General features: G+C 42.1%; 1 protein-coding gene across 1 annotated transcript in view; it reads right to left on the reverse strand.

The window, feature by feature from the left end:
* Positions 1-19,897, reverse strand: part of psmd1 (proteasome 26S subunit, non-ATPase 1) — a 59,106-nt gene that overhangs the window by 13,858 nt on the left and 25,351 nt on the right. The window contains exons 17-19 of the mRNA XM_080735545.1: positions 12,757-12,871; positions 9,549-9,665; positions 4,500-4,602 (exon numbers count right to left, since the gene is read on the reverse strand). Of these exons, the coding sequence (XP_080591671.1) occupies positions 4,500-4,602; positions 9,549-9,665; positions 12,757-12,871 (335 nt within the window). The remainder of the gene's footprint in view (positions 1-4,499; positions 4,603-9,548; positions 9,666-12,756; positions 12,872-19,897) is intronic.

Consider the following 19,897-nt stretch of genomic DNA (forward strand, 5'->3'; position numbering starts at 1 on the left):
GTTGGAGCCAGACCTTCCTTGCCTTCTTCACCAACAATGGAGAGATGCCCAGAGGGAGCGGGACCAGCCGCCACGGGAGCTCGGGATGCGGCACCTTCTGCCCCAGTTTGGCAAGCTGGAGCGGAGCCAAGGCCACAGTGAGCACCACCACCGGACGGCACTACAGCACCCTTCCTGGTCACCTCAACGAAATGTCCTCCAAGACTTGACTTCCCTACCGTGCCCTCCAGCTGACTTGAGAAAGGCAGCTGGTTATCTTGGGGTTCCCAAAGACCAGAGGGCTGGGTCTCCTTCATCAGACTTCACATCGACAGCAAGCCACACAGCACCGATTGCTTGGAGAAGACAATATGGTGGCTGCTTTTCTGCCCCACAGTGGCAGGTGAGGGACAGGTCTTCAAGGGGGGGATGTGTGGTAAAGCGACTAGCTTTCCCACTGTAAACTTGCCTTGTTATTTTTCTGATTCTGTCATAACCTCGTGGTCTACAACAAACCTTTTGAATGCTAGTTAAGTGCACTACCTAGTCATTTAAATGTGTGTAGCCTTTGGTATTGGTCATTATTTTATGTCATTATGCATAATTTAAATATTCAGTCTAGTCACAAATAATACACAGTACAATTTGTTTGGCATTCTTTAATCTCTAAACATTAGCTCCAAACAAACACACCTTCCTTACCACCACCTGTTACAGCTCTGGTTTCCTAAAAGAGTCACACCTGTCTGCTCTGCTCTTTATATAGGGTGGAGGATGTAATTGGGTCATACCACTGGCCAGGGGTGTGTGCCTTTTTCTGTTTAAAGTTTTGCTTATATGTAAAGAATTGTGATGCTTCGAAACATGGTTTATGCTTACCTTAAACATGTTAATGATGTATGAGTGATTTGCTTTGAAATGTTTTCTTAGTTTGTTTCCCTTGTATTTAAAGGTGAGGGTCAATGGTGCCTTTGATTAAGGAGAGTTGGTTTCATCCAACAGGAGTGGTCCAACACTACTTAAGCTCATTGAATTGACATTGGTTCAGTCATTCTGGTTTTGTCTCTAGCACTAGAGAAGTAGGAGCACAATGCTCTGAGAGGGAGCTCTGCCCCTACTCTGTACTGAAGTCGGTCGCACTTGTACAGTTTGCCTGTTTGAAGGTATTTTGTGCTTTAGGCATAGTCCGTAATTTTTGAATTTTTGTCTATTACCTATTTTTTTCATTTTTGTCTATTTACGTTTTTGAACTTTATAACTTGCAAGAAGAAAATAAATTGGCGTCTTTGAAACCTTGGTTTGCTTTGTTCTGTACACCTGCCCTCATCCGAACGAACTCTTTTACAGGGGGTCATTCCATGCCTCAGTTTGTGTGTCATCTTTTCTCCTGCAGCCCAGTCCAATGGATTTACTGGTGTCTTTGGTGGGTGAGTCACACCATTATGTGAGTGGACATGGCACAACTCAAGTTGATTATGAGGCTCCTAAAAACTGGGCTCTTAGACAAAGGTCTAAAAGGTTTGAGAGCATTTGACTAAAGGAGAGGAAGAGATGGGCTAGAGTGGGTGTAGCGATCCACCTGACTGCTTTTGGGAGCCCTAAGGATTTGGGATCAATCAGTAATTCATGAGGCAAGAGGAGTTGAAGATCACCACACCAAGTTGGTGGTGATTGTGCTTTAATTTCATCATATCATGGGGAGAAGTACATCAGACACGGATCGTGGTAAGGTAGTTCTACAAACAACAGAAGGGATCACCATAGGTATTCTCACAAAACAGGCTGACCGATACCAGGGCCTGTGTCATGGTGGTACATATATTTTTTCTCATTTTGAAGTGTTGATCCGTGAACATTTCAAAAACAAGCTTCTTGATAATTTGTTTAATGAAAAAGAGTAATCGACAGAAACATCTCCATGATAATCGATAGTCACAACCCTGTCTCAGAATGAACACGGAGAGCAGATCTGTGGCGGTGGAGAGACCGAGTAAGAGGGGGAGAGACAGACAGAAAGAGAGAGAGAGAGAAAGTGAGTCAGGCAGAAAGGATGAGAGATGTTAGTGAGAAAGGGCAGAGTGCCAGAGACAGAGAGAGAGAGGATTGGTGTCAAGCATTGGACTAAGTGAAAATGAGGGATTTTGGTCACAATCCCAGTGTAATAAGCACCAGAGATCATGAAATGGATCTTTATTGGCTTCTGCCTGTCACATTAAATACATTTACCCTGGCTCCAGTGCAGTTCACGTCTCATAAACAAAACACTAAAATACTAACGCAGCAACACCATTCTTAGCTCCAACATTCAGGCAGCCATGACTTGTACCAGTATGTTCACCTGCCCTGTACCCACCCAGTGAATTCAGTCTGTCTGTGTGTGTGTACGCACACACACATGCACACGTGTGTGCCCATGTTCATGACATGGAGGGGAAGAGGAAGGGAGTCTGCTATCAGCTTAATGACCCTGTGGTCAGATCTTGATTGGAAGCCCTCACGCAAAAGAGAGTGCAAACTGTATGGGTTAAAAATGAAAGGTAGTTGTGTGTGGTTTTCCACCACTGCACACGGCCCACCCATCTGACCACTTAACACGGCAGCCCAAAGTGTTAAGTGGTCAGATGGGTGGGCTGCCAACACTTTCCAGACTTTGAAGTGGGCCCTGGTCCAGAAAAGGTTGAGAAGCACTGCTTCAGATGGTCTTGACTTGGGGTAAATTGCAACACCTGATAGTGTATTTGGACAGCCCAGTGTAAACACACAAGAGAGGATTGCTGCTTTCTGTCTAGCTTAACACAAGAGACTGTGTGTGTGTGTGTGTGTGTGTGTGTGTGTGTGTGTGTGTGTGTGTGTGTGTGTGTGTGTGTGTGTGTGTGTGTGTGTGTGTGTGTGTGTGTGTGTGTGCGCGCGCGCGCGTGTGTGTGTACACACATGTGTGTGAGTGGTAGAGAATGGGCCTCTGCTTCTGTCTGAGTTTTGGGATATTAGTATACCTGTCCTTTAGCACATGAGCTGTTGTGCGTGCTCTGTGTGTGTGTGTGTGTATGTGTGTGTGTGTGTGTGTGTGTGTGTGTGTGTGTGTGTGTGTGTGTGTGTGTGTGTGTGTGTGTGTGTGTGCTTGTGAATGCTCCAAGTGTGTTTTTGTATATACGTGTAATTTACTGCATGATCGGTGCAGAATATCAGCGCGTTGGTTATGCATACTCTTAAACGTGCATGTGTTAGGGCTGGGATATTGTCTGCAATTTCAAAATATACGTATCACGATACATATCACGAAATACGTTAACCCCCCTACCCCCACGTGTAAAAATAATAATAATAATAAAATATAATTATATTATTTTAATAATAATGATTATTAAAATTGTGTGAATAACTTTCTGTTTACTCGGTTAATAGAAAATCTATGTAGAATTAAGAATAGGCCAATTTAATTTGGGCAAATTATTTGGAGGAGAAGAGAGATAATGTGACTGCACCGATACATTCTGGCCAGTGTTGCCAAATCTGTTTATTATAAGAGACTTTGGGATATTTCTTTGTAAAATAGATTTGCTAAAAATGTGTGGATATATTGCCATATGGATTAACCGAACCCACCCCTAGCATGTGTGTGTTGTGTGTTTGCTTGTGCATGAGCTGTGTGTAGATCTGTGCGTGTGGTTGAGAGCACATTGTGTATTGTGTGATGATGTGCAGCCCTCTGGGACCTCGCACACAGACGCATGCTGCACGCTCGTGTCCACAAACACATGCACAGACACACAAACACAGAGGCTATCAGACAAACAGTAATCACAGGAGAAATACCGACTGAGCCATATGGCTGAGCTGCAGGCAAGAGCTGCCAGGCGCTAATGCACCTTAACATGATTTGTTCCAGAGACCACAGACACACACACACACACACACACACACACACACACACAGTGCAGGGTGGTCAGCTGGAGAGAGGGTGTGGGGTGTCCAGTGTTTGTGAGGGCTCAGGAACTAAATTGATTCAAGGCGCACGTACACACATACACCGTTGCTGTTGGGCAGAAACCTCATATCTCCATATTTAATATTTTTATGTTTTTTCTTTAAATATTTTTATCTTTTTTTCAATTAACTGTGTACTTAGTTGTACAAAATGACATGTACAAGTAGTGAAAATGTACAAGCTCACAGCGCGTCGCGAAGTCGTGATGCTCTGTGAGCTTGCAATTTTTTTTAAATGTCCAAATGAAAGCGGTCAAGTGTGTTTTACAAATATTTATCCAATGAAAAGTATTAACAAGAACTTGTTGTGACTAAATAACAACACACAGCATCCATTGGAACACAGGTCATTTTTTCCACCACATTTCCTTCAATTTTGGACATACAAGGTTTCCAAGCCACAGCAACGAAATATTTACACACAAAGAAACACAAATTCTAGTCTCACATAGCCAGACATTCAGAGAGTTCACAAATGCAGCCTTCACAAAACTTGATAGGATTCCGTTATGGAAAATGAGAGCCCTTCAACTGACCTGCATCCAGGATGCCCTGTGCCAGGATAGCGCCGAACTTGGCCATGACGTCATCGTGTTTGTCATTGATCACCTTGGAATACAGCTGCCTGAACTGGTTCACCTGCGACGAACACGACAGAGACAAACACAATGTAACAGAAAAGTCCCTCTCGTTCCAATCCACTTCATTTGAAAAACGTGCAAAAAACAACCATGGCTCTGCAGGAGGTTAGCCGTCTATATCTATAGCCATCTGTGTATGCGTGTCCTGAGCTACTTGACTGATCAGCAGCAAACGTCTTGTGCAAATTGCCAGTAGGCCATACACATTTTATACTTTCAGAAATATTTCGTTTTTTAATTTAACTTAACTCATTTAGTGCCACCCCTTTCACCACTAGAGGGCGCCCAGTGGCCAGAGAAAATCCCATAGAGATATGCTGGTATATGCAGAAGCCCTGCAGCCATGACTTGCCTGAACACTTTCCTTTGTGCATGACTGCATGTACAGGAAGAGGATGAAGTTAGCTTGAAGTTAGCTATTGGCTACCAAGCATTTTAGAAGCCTTATTTTCGTCAACTTAGCCATGATTAAACCTTGCACACCTCATGCATGGGAAAAAAACAGAGAAGAATGAGCTCTGAAAAATCCAATGCAATCCTGGATTGCATTGGAGTGGATTTGTGCAGTTTGTTCACAGCTTTCAAACAAAAAAATCCGATTGGAAATCCGTTCAGGCATTCTTGAGATAATCGCCCTTATGTTTTACATGTAATGTAAACAAAAATGGCTGCCCTGTATGTTAGATGGGGTTGTATGGGGGTGGAACATGCAAAATCGCGATTGAAATCATGTTCACCAGATTTGATGGGGTCCAAAAAAAAAAAAAAAAAATTCAAAAATTTTTTTTTCAAAAAAAAAAAAAAATTTTTTTTTTTTTTTTTTTTTTTTTTTTTTATATCCCGAACTTGTTCGGGATAGGCACCCTGTGATACGATCATATATCCCGAACTAATTCGGGATAGGCACTCAATGAGTTAAATGTTATCGTAGAAGGCAAAGAGACTTGGATCATTCATTTTATCATTGCCCTTCTTGTGACTGTGTTCAAAGGTTCATTTAATCAAACGAAAACATAAAGAAGAATGACAGTACCTGACACTAAACATGCAAAACAACAGTTTCTTATATAAGATTTGTTTTTTAGGGCATATTTTGTGGTCGTTTTGATAACGTCAAGATCAAGAGGGATTAGTCACTTACTCATACAAGTACAGGCAGTTAAAAGGTTGGTGGGACATGTTCCGCAGAGACTGTGCTAACATCACTATACTTTAAGATAATAAAAAAATAAAATATTACGGGCAAATAAATGAGGTCAAACATGTTATAATGGCCTAGAATTTGCAATTGTAATGTTTAAGTTGAATCCTTTATATGAATCTATGAATATGACAATGCACAACCAGCATTTCAGACACCACTTGACTTTGTGTCAATGTATATGTAGCTAAATCCACTGTTTGGATGTAATTCAGCAGGCGTCTGTCAGAACTGAAATCTACCTGAGAACATTTTTATTTGAACATCTGGGAAACCTTTTGTGGCCGACAATGGATGCCAAGGCACACAGTTAGGATTGACATTAAGCCTGTGACTCCCTTATTCTCCGTTAATAACCTTAAGAGCACAATGATTTATAATAAAACAGAAAACAGTTTCAGGAGTGCCACTTTAAGAGGGTAATTCTTAGTTTATTTTCCAAGCTCCATTTTATGTTTCCCCTCTCATGCTCATTACTGTGGAGTTCCTATTCAGGGCTGGTGTAACCTGGCATGCTGAATGCAGACACTGCTCAGCATCATGGACAAGCGGAATTAGTATCCTGAGTTGCATTTCCCTGAGCCGCCTTGTTTGTGAATCACTCAAGAGAACTGCAGCATGTAATCAAGGGTATTGAGATATTTCTCAAATGTTAAGATTTGCCTCCAATGATTAGTCACAAGCCTGATTTGGGTAAGAGGGCCATTTATCACAACAGCACTGCACATCTCTTATAGATTAGTGAACTTCAAAACTTTAGCCTGACTTAATGAGCTTGACGCAATTAACGGCTGTGAAGCTACAAGCATGTCTGCAAGAGAAAATGAACTTGTTTACGCTGGCATAATATACTGGACATGTATGACATGAAACTAAAAAGGGAGAATAAACTCCAGGTGGTGGTTGGTCACCAGCAGTGTGTACATAAACAGTGCCACGCACACACCTATCATTCACGAGCCACACCGATCTCATTAACATTGACATTAAGAGTGCTGAGCGCAAAGAAAGAGGGCAGAGCTAACAATTACACAGGCTGGGGCCAAAGAGTAAACACAGTCTTGGGTATAATGCCTCCTAACTCTTCAAAAGTGCTCTTGCACAATCTCACATACCACCGTGAGCTTGAAATTACCGTTGTCCTGCAGATGAAGTGCCTGTGAAAAATGTGTCTGGCATTTCTTAACTTTTTGCGACAAAGCCATATGTCGCAATGTGCTAGGCATCGGACAGACATCTTATTAAAACCCTCAATTCACTTTCACTTGTGCATTTACAAACCCTTTTTTTTCCTTTACCCTCCCTCGCTAAACTTCGTAATCTGGGAATAAGTAGGTAAGTCTGGTAGCCCATAGGGTAGGAGCCCTTCCTGTTTCTGAAGCTTTTGGAAAGGACCCAAGCCATGATGTATAAGACACCCCCTGGACATGAAGCTAGTGTGTCACAGGGACTAACCCTTGTTATATTGTTGAATATCGTTGAAGAACCTATCCAGACACCTCTTTTCTGTCATATCGTTTCCTGTCGTTTCTTGCGGGTGACACCTTTAACCTAAACAGACTGGTGAAGAAAGCGGGCTCTGTCGTTGGGTCCTCTTTGCAGGGGGTGGAGGAAGTAGCCAGACTGCGAATGGCTAAGAAACTAGACTCCATCTTGAAGAACTCCTCCCACCCCCTCCATCTTGAGATCTTCAGTTACTGGAGTAAGATAGGAAATGACCATTTTGCCTACCCAGGACGGAGATGCGAGAGACTAGGAAAGTCTTTTGTACCGGCTGCTCTTAAGCTGTACAACGAGACACACAACGGTCGATTGAAGAGGACTACCTTCCTAACCTAGGACGACGGTAGCCTTTCTTACTGGAACTTTAGTTGCACTGACTCTAAGGACCTTCCAGGGAGGGTGCTCTTGTGCGTCTTGCTGCGTCACCCTCTCTTGTTTCTTTCTTTTTCTTTTTCTAGTTGTTTTTATATCGTACTGACCTTTGGACACTCTGCACTATTAGGTTGTGTTAGTTAGTAGTTTTGAGTATTTTTGCTTGTGTTTGACATGATGGTGAGATACTTGTTGCACTAACAAGCATTGACTGTTATGGTCACTTTGATTTGGGGGCACTGTACTATATTGATAGTTGTGCCTAAGGACACTTTATGTAGTGTGTGTGTGTGTGTGTGTGTGTGTGTGTGTGTGTGTGTGTGTGTGTGTGTGTGTGTGTGTGTGTGTGTGTGTGTGTGTATATATATATATATATATATATATATATAGCGGAGAGAGTCGCAGCCCCAGCCTGAAGCCTCAAAAAGTCTAGTATCTGCTCTCGTTCCATAGGGATATCCCTTTGGAGTGATGGTTAAGATATTGGACTTTCACGCGGGAGACCCGGGTTCGAAACCGGGTGGGGAGGTTCGGATCACCTCCGTTACATTGGTGCCGTGACCCGGATCCGGGCTTCCCCGTAGGAGGAGGTCAAAGGGGGGTGAGTGTGGCGGAGAGAGTCGCAGCCCCAGCCTGAAGCCTCAAAAGGTCTAGTATCTGCTCTCGTTCCATAGGGATATCCCTTTGGAGTGATGGTTAAGATATTGGACTTTCACGCGGGAGACCCGGGTTCGAAACCGGGTGGGGAGATTCGGATCACCTCCGTTACATATACATATATTTGTATTATTTGTTCCCTTTCTTTACATACCTTGCTCTTTACTGTACTCTGTTCTTGTTTTTGGAGCTGTGTGAAGCACAGGCTCCCTATACGTGGCCGTGTGGGTGGGTCTGTCTGTCTGTGTGTCTGTCTGTCTGTCTGTATGTAGCCTGAACTTCCTAAACTTCGGCACGCCACTAGTCCCACAGTTTTGCCACCACACACTCGCGCCATATGTCAAATCGAACGGCTTACTCGGGAATCGTGGGCTATTACTTTTCTAAGAGAAAGGTTCTATAGTTTAATTGATATTAATTTATTAGTGAATTAATTTTCCCCATTGACTTATAATGGGAATCGCAAAAACTCACATTCAATTATTTGTCTCTCGCAAACCATAGGGGCTAGAGTTTCAAGACTTGGAGAGGAGGTTCATAATGATTTCAAGGATTAAATAAAAAATAATTGTGTCATTTGGCCGCATGGTGGCGCCATAACACCCCACTTTACGTTTTGGCCTGTAACTCTTGAACCGTAGGTCGGAAAATTAAAAATATTTTTTCCCTGGATTCCTTGGGTCATGACGCATCTCCCCATATAGGCCACGCCCATTTGCGCCATGATAGATTTTCCGCCATCTTGAATTTTCTCCAAAACACACTTTTTGCTCCTTTTCCTACATATTTTCTTCAAATGTCACAAAAATCGGTACACATGATCCACACACACACACACACACACACACACACACACACACACACACACACACACACACACACACACACACAGCTCCACTTCACACGGGTGTGATTTTTTATTTATCTTTATCTTTTTTCTTACTTCTCTGTAACTTTGTAAATAACCTTATACTGCTGTGCTGCCTCTGGGCAACTGATTTCCCCCCTTGGGATAATAAAGGTATCTGTGTATCTATCTGTCCTAGAAATTCTGATAAACAAAACGAAAAACAGACGACTCTGTCGAGCAGGTATATAGAAAATCAAGGCCTGTCCCTCGGATAAGTCAGTTACTGGCATTCCCATCCTGTACAATCAAATAAAGCCATCTAGTAAAGTCAAATAAATCAACAAAGGCAAGTTATACATACCTTGGGACAGGTGACTTCAGTCTGTTGGATCATGATGAGGGCAGAGGCGATGAGGGCTCCCTGTCTGACATAGTTAACTGGATCATTGGTCATGGGCTCCAGCAGGTTGATGGCCTCCTGAGAGATAACAGAGAGGGTGACGGATGGTAATACAGATAAAATCAAAGGAGAGTAGGAAATACTCTGTTGTGGCATTACTTATCTTGATTGTCATAATTTTTCTTAATCTTGCCTACACATACTGTTATTAGTTAGAAATAAAATATCAATTGTTGGCCTCAGACAATTCTACCTACACAGATGGGACAAAAAATTAAAGAAAAAAAGAACGTTCCCGGACTGCTCATGGGCATGTCTGTAAGTAGTGAATAATTAATTCCATTCGATTTGCATTATTCAGTGTGAAAAACGCAACTTCTTTGGTGCCAAAAAGACAAATTGCAACAGGCTCCTTGGAGGTTGAGGCTATAAAGGACACAGTACTTGGGGACACAGTCCTGGCATATTAACACAGTATAGCATATACCACACAGTCCTCTCCCCACTGATATATACAGAGCTTTCCTAAGAGGTATTGCTTGAGTGCTGAGAGAGGCAAGGATTCTGGATACTTTCTGGATACTGAAGGAGCTGGGCCAAAATGTCAGCAGTGAGGTTAAAACACAGGGCCTGCATTTACTTCAGATCTTTATCACCAGGTCCGAGCCAGAGACCATGTTGGCTCTTGCAGGGCCATTGTGAAAGCCAACTTGATGATGCACAGATGCATTTTTATGTGATATAAAAGATAAAGCAAGGCTTATCGATGGGTCATCGGTCAAACAAAAGGTTTGTGAGAAGAGGGGTAATGGGTAAGTAATGGCTGTCTCGTGACTCGTCATTACAACGAGACAGCCTAAAGGAACGTCTCCACCCTCAGGCTGTATTCTCTGGTTTAGTCTGCAGGGTGGAATGATCCTCCAAGGCCAAACCATCTTCAGTTTCTTCCCATGCATGCTGTGAATGAAGAGGAGAGCGAGGGCGGCTCTCTCTCCTGAATTTAAGTAATTTCTCCACTTGCCCTTTTGTTCTCGGCAGCTGTGTGCCAGTAATGACTGTAACGCACACCGCCAAACCCATGGAGGGAGGCACACGCTCAGACGAGGAAAGAGAAACAAATGAGGACAACACAGGGGGAAGTAAAATAAACCGTACTTTCCCTCTACTGAACGGGTGAAGATATGGCTGAGCGTTAAGCCAACACCAGCCTACCACTTCCTGTTGCTGATTGGTTGTCGGGGGTTTTAATTGCCGGTATTTACTGTCAGGGCCAATCAGCAGTGCAGGTTGAAGCAGAACATGGGTGCCCTTTCTTGGCCTCTAACCTTCATATCTTGCAATGGGCCGTTTTTGCAAATGGCTTATGATGCTTGAAGGGTTTGACCATTCTACAGTTAATGGTCGAAGCACTCCATAAACAAAAGGATCAGGGTGGAACACAAACTACCCCACAATATCCATTTTTCATTCTAATACATATTTATAAAGTTGTATTAAATGGCCATGTTTTGACATCCAGCCATTTCAAATAGCTTACATGAGGTTCCCCGAATTATACTGCACCACATGGCGGCGTTGCGTTGTGAAAGTTACTTATTTCATGGAGCTCACACATTGTGTGATGAAGTATACAACATCTTGCCCATTTCTTGGTGAACATATTTTCCACCTAGTTCACCAAAGCGCACTTAGATTTTCTCAATGGCACAAAATCAGCACTGGCAAACAAATGGTTGGTAAAGGAGGCCTCAAAACACCCTTACTCTGCGTTTTTTCCCCCTCCTGGCGTACAGCATATCATAACAGAGCAGGAGCAGCATTTCAATAAAAATATCCAAAGTCCCAGGTGTATAAATGATGGCAAGGATATGTGCTCCCTCCAATAGGTGACCCACTTCTCTCGTCACAACATCATTACTCTCCCTGAAGGGGCTAATAGTGCTGTAGATCTGGGAGTGGAGAAACTGAGGTGTCAGGGCTTTGGGCTCGAGTTCCCTCTCCTTTCCCCTGCCTGGCTCAGCCTGGTCTAGTCTGATCCAATTTAAAATCAAGGCCCTGGGGTGTAATGTACCGTGACTCTGCTTGGGCTCTGCCACCTAAGAGTCATCAGCCCACATCATTAGGGTCGCTTGAGAACCTGGCAGCTGCCTCTGCTTCTGTATCCTTCCTTCTCTTCTTTGTTCAACAATGAGTCCATGACGGGGCAGAGCTCTGGGGACTGTGGACTACTTAACCGTACAAAAGTTGTCACAATTTCTACAATTCGACAATGAATCCAGTGGTTCTCAAACCTTTTCATTTCAAGGACCCTCAGCGTTAGTCAATGGATTCCCATTTGATAAAATGTTTTATCTCTAAGACCTCAATCTACACAGTAAAATCGTTAGTCAATGGATTCCCATTTGATAAAATGTTTTATCTCTAAGACCTCAATCTACACAGTAAAATCCTACATTGACGTAAGAACAAAATTGTTCACCTTGTGAAAATGAACAATGATGAAAAACAGTTGCATCAAAAGCTATTTTGCTCAGAATATATTGTTAGCCTTGACAGCTGAAAGAGATAGCTTTTGCTCAGCAACCTGTGTGGAGGCTGTAGAAGAGGACTCTGCTCCAAATCACTTTAGATAAGCCTCACAAATTAGCTTTCATTTGTCTGTGTTCAAGGATCCTCCTGGCAAAGGTCATCTCAGCATCAGTGACGCACGTGTTACCACAAGGGACTACAAAGGTGGTGATGAGGATGAATGGGAAAAGCAAGACTGATGGCTGTGTGGCCAATGTAGGTCATAACAATTCCCTTGGACAGCCCATTGAAGAACATTTATTTCTGGGTTTTAGCATCATGGTGCACTTCAATGACATCTGAATTTCCCTCATGGGATCACTGTCTGTCTGGTAGTGGGTAGTCAGTAATAATAGTCCTCGAATACCGAAACTTTAGTCAACCAAGAGCCCAATGACTTTATTTGAGACCTATACACATCACAGCCTTTCTGAGTCCTCTCCTTATTGAGACTCATGTGCAAAAACTAATAGGTACAGTTAGACATCTGGTGTATTCCATCTGCCATACAGCTGATTGGTTTACTTGAAGCAAGGCAGCTGCCCTACCTATACAGAACAGACTGATTGTTAGCTTTGTTAAAGAAGAGAGAAGGGCTCACCTTATTGCCCGTCCCGGCACAGCAGATGCCCAGGGCCATGGCTGCTCCACAGCGTACATGGGGATTGTAGCTCTCGGACAGGAGAGAAACCACACTAGGGCATTGTTCTGGAGTCCTAGACAAAGACACAGGCAATGGAAAAACTAAGTAGAAGATAAAACTTCACAATATATTCATTGATTTAAACTTTTTTTTCTTTTTCTATTCCCAAGTGAAAACTTCAGTTCAACTTTGGTACTGAGCAGACATTTTTAACAAACCTGACCTCCCCTCAATACAAAAAAACATGTTCCACATGAATTATAGATGAAGTGAATTTGGGCTTAGAGTAAAGTGCCACACGAGTCTGACCAATTATCCATAATAATTCGCATTATCATGATGGGGGATCTCTGTCAGGGCCTTCTTTCACTACAGTGGATAACTCTATTAAACGGTATCCCCGTGTCACAAAGAGAGTGAGCTTTATGTCATTAGAGAATAATTGTTAAGGCGACACCAACAGTTTAAGGCAAATATGACACCAACAGTCCTATGGGTGATAAACCTGGTAAAACTTTGTGTGAGACATTATGTGACTACTCAAACTTAATTAAACCAAACAGCTTAGCAAACAGAATGACCTACACTTTCAGCACAAAGCCTTCTTCAGCGTTGTACTGTACGACCATGTATGATATGGTAACATTCAACTTTGTTAAAGATTCTGATTAACTTTCCACTGCCGGCCAGTGTAGCTCAGTGCAACGAATGGCACCATTCCCACTGTGGGAAATATACATAGAGTACATGGAACTGGTCGCTATACTGTTGCTGCACTTTGGTGCACCAAAATCACAGAAACATTTGTTTACAACTATTTACTCAATATATAAAGAAAGTACCGGTATATGCAATGTATACTGCAGTCTGTAGAGCAGGGGTGGGATTCCATGTCTTTGAGAACAACTAGTCGATACCTAGGCTTTTTTGTTCGAGCAAGCAATGAGCTATTTGAAACAGACAAGATCATCCATTCACAATTTCACATTGCCGATATCGGCCGTCCAATCACTCGTAGGCTTGCTGGCTGCACAGGCCACCCGCATAAAGCTCTTATTTCCCCCATTACCTTCACCTGCATTATTCACTGTGCAGGAAAAGAAGGAAAACTAGAAGCAGTGCTCTTCCGAGCACAGGTCTCCACCAGGCCGTGCGTCCTGGTGGTGCTACTGTATAATAGGCCAATGTAAAAAGGGTGGCATATGTTCTTCACCTTAGATCTTTCATGGCAAACAGACGCTGCATGCATGATGTGTTTTGCTAAAGTCTACCTGCTGGTGGCGCTATAACAGGCCAATGTGAAAAGGGTAGCATTTGTTCCTTGACCTAGTGGGAATATGTTTGGCAAATTTCACGGTAATCGCAAGCTGTGTTGATGATTTGAGGCATTTTGTTCAAAAACTGAGCAATCCTGAAAACTTTGGAAGCTAATATTATCCAATCAGGATGGAATATGAAATATCAGACGGATCGGACTTGATCACATGACTATAGAGATACTGTGTACCAATTTGCCTGATTTTTGGATAAAATCTCAAGGGGTAATATCCAAAAATGTGTTTTACATAAGTCGGCCCAAAGATGGCGCTATAAAAGGCTGATGTGAAAAATGCAGGGCAAAGGTTTATCCTTAGCCTCTAGGGAGTGCGCTTACAAAGTTTGAAACTGATCGGTGGAGTTATAGGTAAAACTACAAATCGGCCTGTTATAGCGCCACCATGTGGCTGATTTAAAAAAAAATAAGTGGCATTTCTTCCTCGGCCTAGTGGGAACGTGTGTGCGCGATTTCATGATAATTGCACTTTGCGTTTGGGATTTGAGGCATTTTGTTCAAAACGGCTCAATCCTACAAACTTTGGAAGCCAATCTTAGCCAATCAGGATGGAATATGAAAGATCGGACAGATCCGTGTCGATCACATGACTGTCGAGAAACTGCCTACCGATTTGTAGGATTTTTGGACAAAATCTGTAAGAGTAGTGCACCGAAATGTGTTTTGCGAACATCGGCCACTAGGTGGCGCTAGAAAAGGCCCATTTGAAAGATTTAGGGCAGAGGTTCTAGATTGACATCCAGGGAGTGTGTGTGCTCACTTTGGCAGCGTCCGGGCCAACGGCGACTGAGATTAGGCGCTCACAAACTGCGAGGACGCACGGACGGACGGACGCACGCACGGACGGAGGGGAAAACATACTCTCCCCCATGCCTTCGGCTGGTGGAGACAATGAAGGACGTGATGATGTTACCATGAAGGCTGTTGAGTGTTTTCGCACATGAAGGCTTTCAAGTCAAACTTCTGATCACCGGGACAGAATTGCAGCCAGTAGCTATCAAATTGACTTAAAGGACTGGAGGCAGTTAGTTCCCACTTTTCTTTTGTTGCCCACAATAGACTGCAACAGATGTGAAATTGGATAGTTTTTCTTTTCATTTGATGAGCATAGCCCTTTCCTTCCCAGATAGTCAGACAACTAGGCTATTAACTTAGTTTCTGTATGATTCAATTATTGACTTAATCTATGCAAGTATTAAATCTCATTATCACTCAATAAGATGTAAACAACAGTGGTTTTCACTGTGTGGCAATGGTAGATCTTGACAGCCTTGGAAAACGCTTAAAGGGGCACTCCACCACTTTTCAACCTATGTTCATATAATTGGTCCTCACTCAAAAATAGCTTTTCTCTCTTTTTTTTTTTTTTTTCCTCAAAGGAGGGCTGTGGGCAGGTCAGAAACCTTGTGACATCATCGATTGCCAATCCATCTTATAGAAACTGCAGGCTTTCTATTCCTGAAAAGTTGCAATTTTAAAGTGGAAGCCATTGTTCTCGCGATAATAAAAATCTAAATATTTTTTTCAAAAATATTGATTAATTTTTTTTTTTGGAAAATGATGATGTCACAAGACGATGGATTCTGAACTTCCCACAGCTCTCCTAGGAGACTTGGACCGAGTAGAAAAAAATTGTGATGTTTTATCATGAACATTAGTGAGGACCTATTATATGAAGACAGGTTGAAAAGTGGTGAACTACTCCTTTAAGTACATTTTGTGTCCAAAAAGGCTGCCCAAACCTGCTGTAGAGGCTGGCATAGCAGTGTAGGTAGAACATCTTAATTACAGCTATTACAGAATGTTGAAGTGTGTGTTTTTTGCATAAAAGCATCCAAAAGGCAATGATTATTTCACAAGGGACTTATTCCAGAGTGACTAATTATACTGTACTGTGTGTAATGTTTGCTTTTTTACATAAAAGCATCCACCAAAATGACCGAATGACTTCTCATTCTTTTGATTAACAAACCAGTAAAACTCTGTCCCTGAGATAACACTAACATTCTAACCATCCCTTCTAATACGATATGGACCACTGTACCGGCTTATGTTTCCCATGTCAGAGCCAGCTCCTCTTCCCCACCATCACATTTTCCTGGCTTCAGTCGAACCCATCATCTCACCATGAGAAACATCCTCGTGTGTTCTTCAAATACCATTGACAGACACAACCTCAGGATCAGGCAGCTGTGTCAAGACTGTTTCCTTAAACAATTTACACAAGGTGATTATCTCCCCCACCACCACCGGCATCCACCAACCTTCTTCATGCTGGGTTGAACCACAGACAGAGGGAGTGGGCTTCACAGTATAACACAGCCCAAACGGGGGAACTCAACCCTCCGGACGACAACACCAGAATACACCAGAATAAAGAGGTTCAAAAGTATGTGTTGTTTGTAAGCTAGAAGTGAACTTTATGGTTTCCGAATGAAAGCCCCAGAAGAGCGACTGAAAAGCAAGGCGAAAACAAAAAGGCTGCTCATTAGTTTGCCCTTGAACACTCTGCAATCAGTTATGTCACACACCACACACCACACACACACACACACACACACACGCTAAAGCTAATGCTGGAGTCAAGTCACGCTATGTTGAGACAAAAAGATCCAAGCAGGCAGCACTGATATCTTCTTTTCAATTAAATGGAAAAATGCAAGATCCAAACTAGTCACATCCACGGACAGGACGGGTACAAGAATGTGACAACAAGACATGGAAAAAACTGGAAGAAGACACAGATGAGATTTCCTCTCCACGACAAGAGATGTAAAGGTCAACCCTTATTTAAATTACTACAATATGTTACTGTTGTTGGAAATGTACAACTGCATAGAGCCTCGTAATGTCTCAATCTAAGGGGAGTAGATAACCAGAAGGCAGGGTGAGGTAAGCTTTAAGAATTATATTGGCCATGTTATCTGATGGTTCTGTAGTGAAAGGTGGTGATGATAAGACCCACATTGCCCGGGCATGACTGCCGAGCTCAGTCTGGAGACTACTTATGTGCCTTTGAAATGTCCCAGAAAGGTTTGTGTTGCCTGAAATGGTCACTGATACGGTACGTGTTAAACCAATACCACCAAAAAAGAAAGACTTACGTCTTGTCCGGAGATGAGACGCAAGCCATAGTCAACACCACAAATCTCCTTCCATGGCTCTCCTAGTAAACTAAGATGTCAACTACTGTGCCAACTCCCCCAGAAACTAAATGCTTCACTGTAAAATAAACTGTAAATGATTTCCTTATGCTAATGCAAATGTGCATTTATCACAGATTAAAGTAATGTATATGATTATCTGCTTTTATTAGTTTAGCTTATTTGCACAGTAATATGGGAAAAGGTGATTCAAAACATAAATAGTAGATATTTAAAGGGGGAAACCCAAGGGCACTCAAACACTACTTCACCATAATTGATAAGATAAAGTATTACAGAACTCTGACTGCACTGTTAATAAGTCTGGAGGTCAACTAGCCACATTTGCAAGTTCTTTTGTCTCTGTTAACATCCATTTAACACCGTCGTCGTCGCCCCAACATAAACAAGCAGGGGTTCAAAATGGAAGGGATTTTGCTTAACCCTTCATCTAAATGAAACATCTACATGTAATAAAACACTAAATTAAGCTTCTTGGAGGTCTGTGACAGAGTCCATAACACAAAGTGTCAATAAAGCCCAAAGGGTTTACACACAAATAACTCACTAAGCCTCCGGGGGAGTCTCGTGGTACAGTCCTTTACATTAATGCCGTGGAGCAATCCCGGAGCCTAATCTCCACCCGTCCGTTTGGGTTTAACATCTCATCTAACCCTGGCACAGCAGGACTTTATTTGAATGCAAAATTCATTTAGAGGGAGAATATGGATCAACTTTCAATTTGACACAAGTGGCATGATAGAAGATACTATTCTGGTGTTCGGATGACATCTGCAAATCTGTTTTTGGATCAAGGCCAACTTCTGAAGTGCAGAGTGTGTGACAGACCGGTGGTAAACACAGGTTTAAGTGGCACCTGGTCCACTGTTCTTTACCCTATATTTATGCAGCAGAAATGCTCAAGGCTATCCAAGATATGGCTCAGAGAGTGCACACAAACAAGAATGACCATTTGTAATTAGGGCTGTCACAATTATTACATAACCGTCTAATCGTGATTATTTGATATAATCGTGATTATTTTTCATAATCGTTTCCATGTTGAAAAACGTTCATATATTAAAAAAAAAAAAAGAGTAAAAAATAGTGGAAATAGCAGATCTACAAGCTCACAATGCAACGCGTTGTCAATGTTATTTTTTAAGTAGAAAGTTGTCAAATATGTCAGTAATTTCTTTGTATATTTAGGTTATGTGTCATATCTACCATGTGCAACTTCAAAGCCTAAAGCCGAACAGAAATGTAATTATCAACGACAAAAACACAATTAAATCGTTAATCGCAATTATTTGAGTGACAATTAATCATCATATAAAATGTCATATCGTGACAGCCCTATTTGTAATGGGAAGTTGTTTGGATGTGTTGACCAGTGGCTCTATTAGCTTCAGGTAGAACTTTAACATTAATACTGCTCCAAATTCCATGCCTAAGTTATTACTTATAACAATCTGATATATATAGCAATATGATAAAAAGTATTCAATTTAACATTTTCTGTAGATAGCCAAAAAATCTGTACTCAAGCCGATACACACATAGTAAATTCCACACACTACCGTATCGTTACTGACATTTATACCTGTGAGTGCCTCAAACCGTGGACACCAAGAGAAGAATCGGAAAAAAGAAAAAGCGCCCACACGCTTTTTTTTTTCCGTCAATCCTTCTGCATTTGTCTCCCAAGCCTGTTGGCGATATGTCTGGGAAGCAACACACACATACAATTAAGTGGAAGGAACAGGGGGTACAGCAAACCTAAATAAATTATAGATTCATTTTACCACCTGAAAATGTGATAGAGGCAATTAGTAATGTACAACCACAGCGAGATTGCAGATTTAATTAGCTGGCTTCCTGTCTATTACACTCAAACATGCCATGTAGAATACCTGGATAATGTTGTATCCAACAAGCAGAGGCGTGACATGGGATCACTCTAAGAACCAACCAGTATTATTATAGTCAAGCTCGTTAACCCACATAAAACATTTATTAAACGGAAAATCCTAACTGAAATTTTGCCAAAAGTAAATAAAAAACAAAATATAAAAAACAGGAAAGGAAAAATGCTAAACTATAATAACCTTGGAACCTAAATCTGTCAAGTACTGAGCTTTGGAAGAAAAGAAAAAAAGTAACATTCACAAAAATACATTGATGCAACCTTGGGATTGATAAAATCAGAGGACCGTGTCTTCAAATAAGGTTGGAAATTCATAGTCAGCAAGTACATGGAATAAGATCATGAGTGTTGTATTTGAGTAGTGTTGCACGACACCAGTTCAGTTCAGAGGTGAGCAGATGTCGGCAGAGTGCTAGCAGATGTCAGTAAAGCGCAGTGCACCCTCAGCCTCTCCTTACATCACAAGATCAGGAACGTTCAAGTGTTCCGCTAAGGGATGAGGAGAGTGGTAGTGGTGGGGTGGGGGGGTGACCTCTGAACTTTCCTGTAATTAAAAGTTAATCAGTCCAAGTTAGCTTGAAGGTTGGCCCAGACACCAGCTGTCACAAATTAAGAGCTGAATCGAGTGATCCATCGGTCAGATATTTGAGAGACGAGATACTTGCGAGACTCAAGATGCTCTTGTTTTACCCCTCT

This window comes from Nannobrachium achirus (genome assembly GCF_963921795.1).
Source record: "Nannobrachium achirus genome assembly, chromosome: 1".
Classification (NCBI taxonomy): Eukaryota; Metazoa; Chordata; class Actinopteri; order Myctophiformes; family Myctophidae; genus Nannobrachium; species Nannobrachium achirus.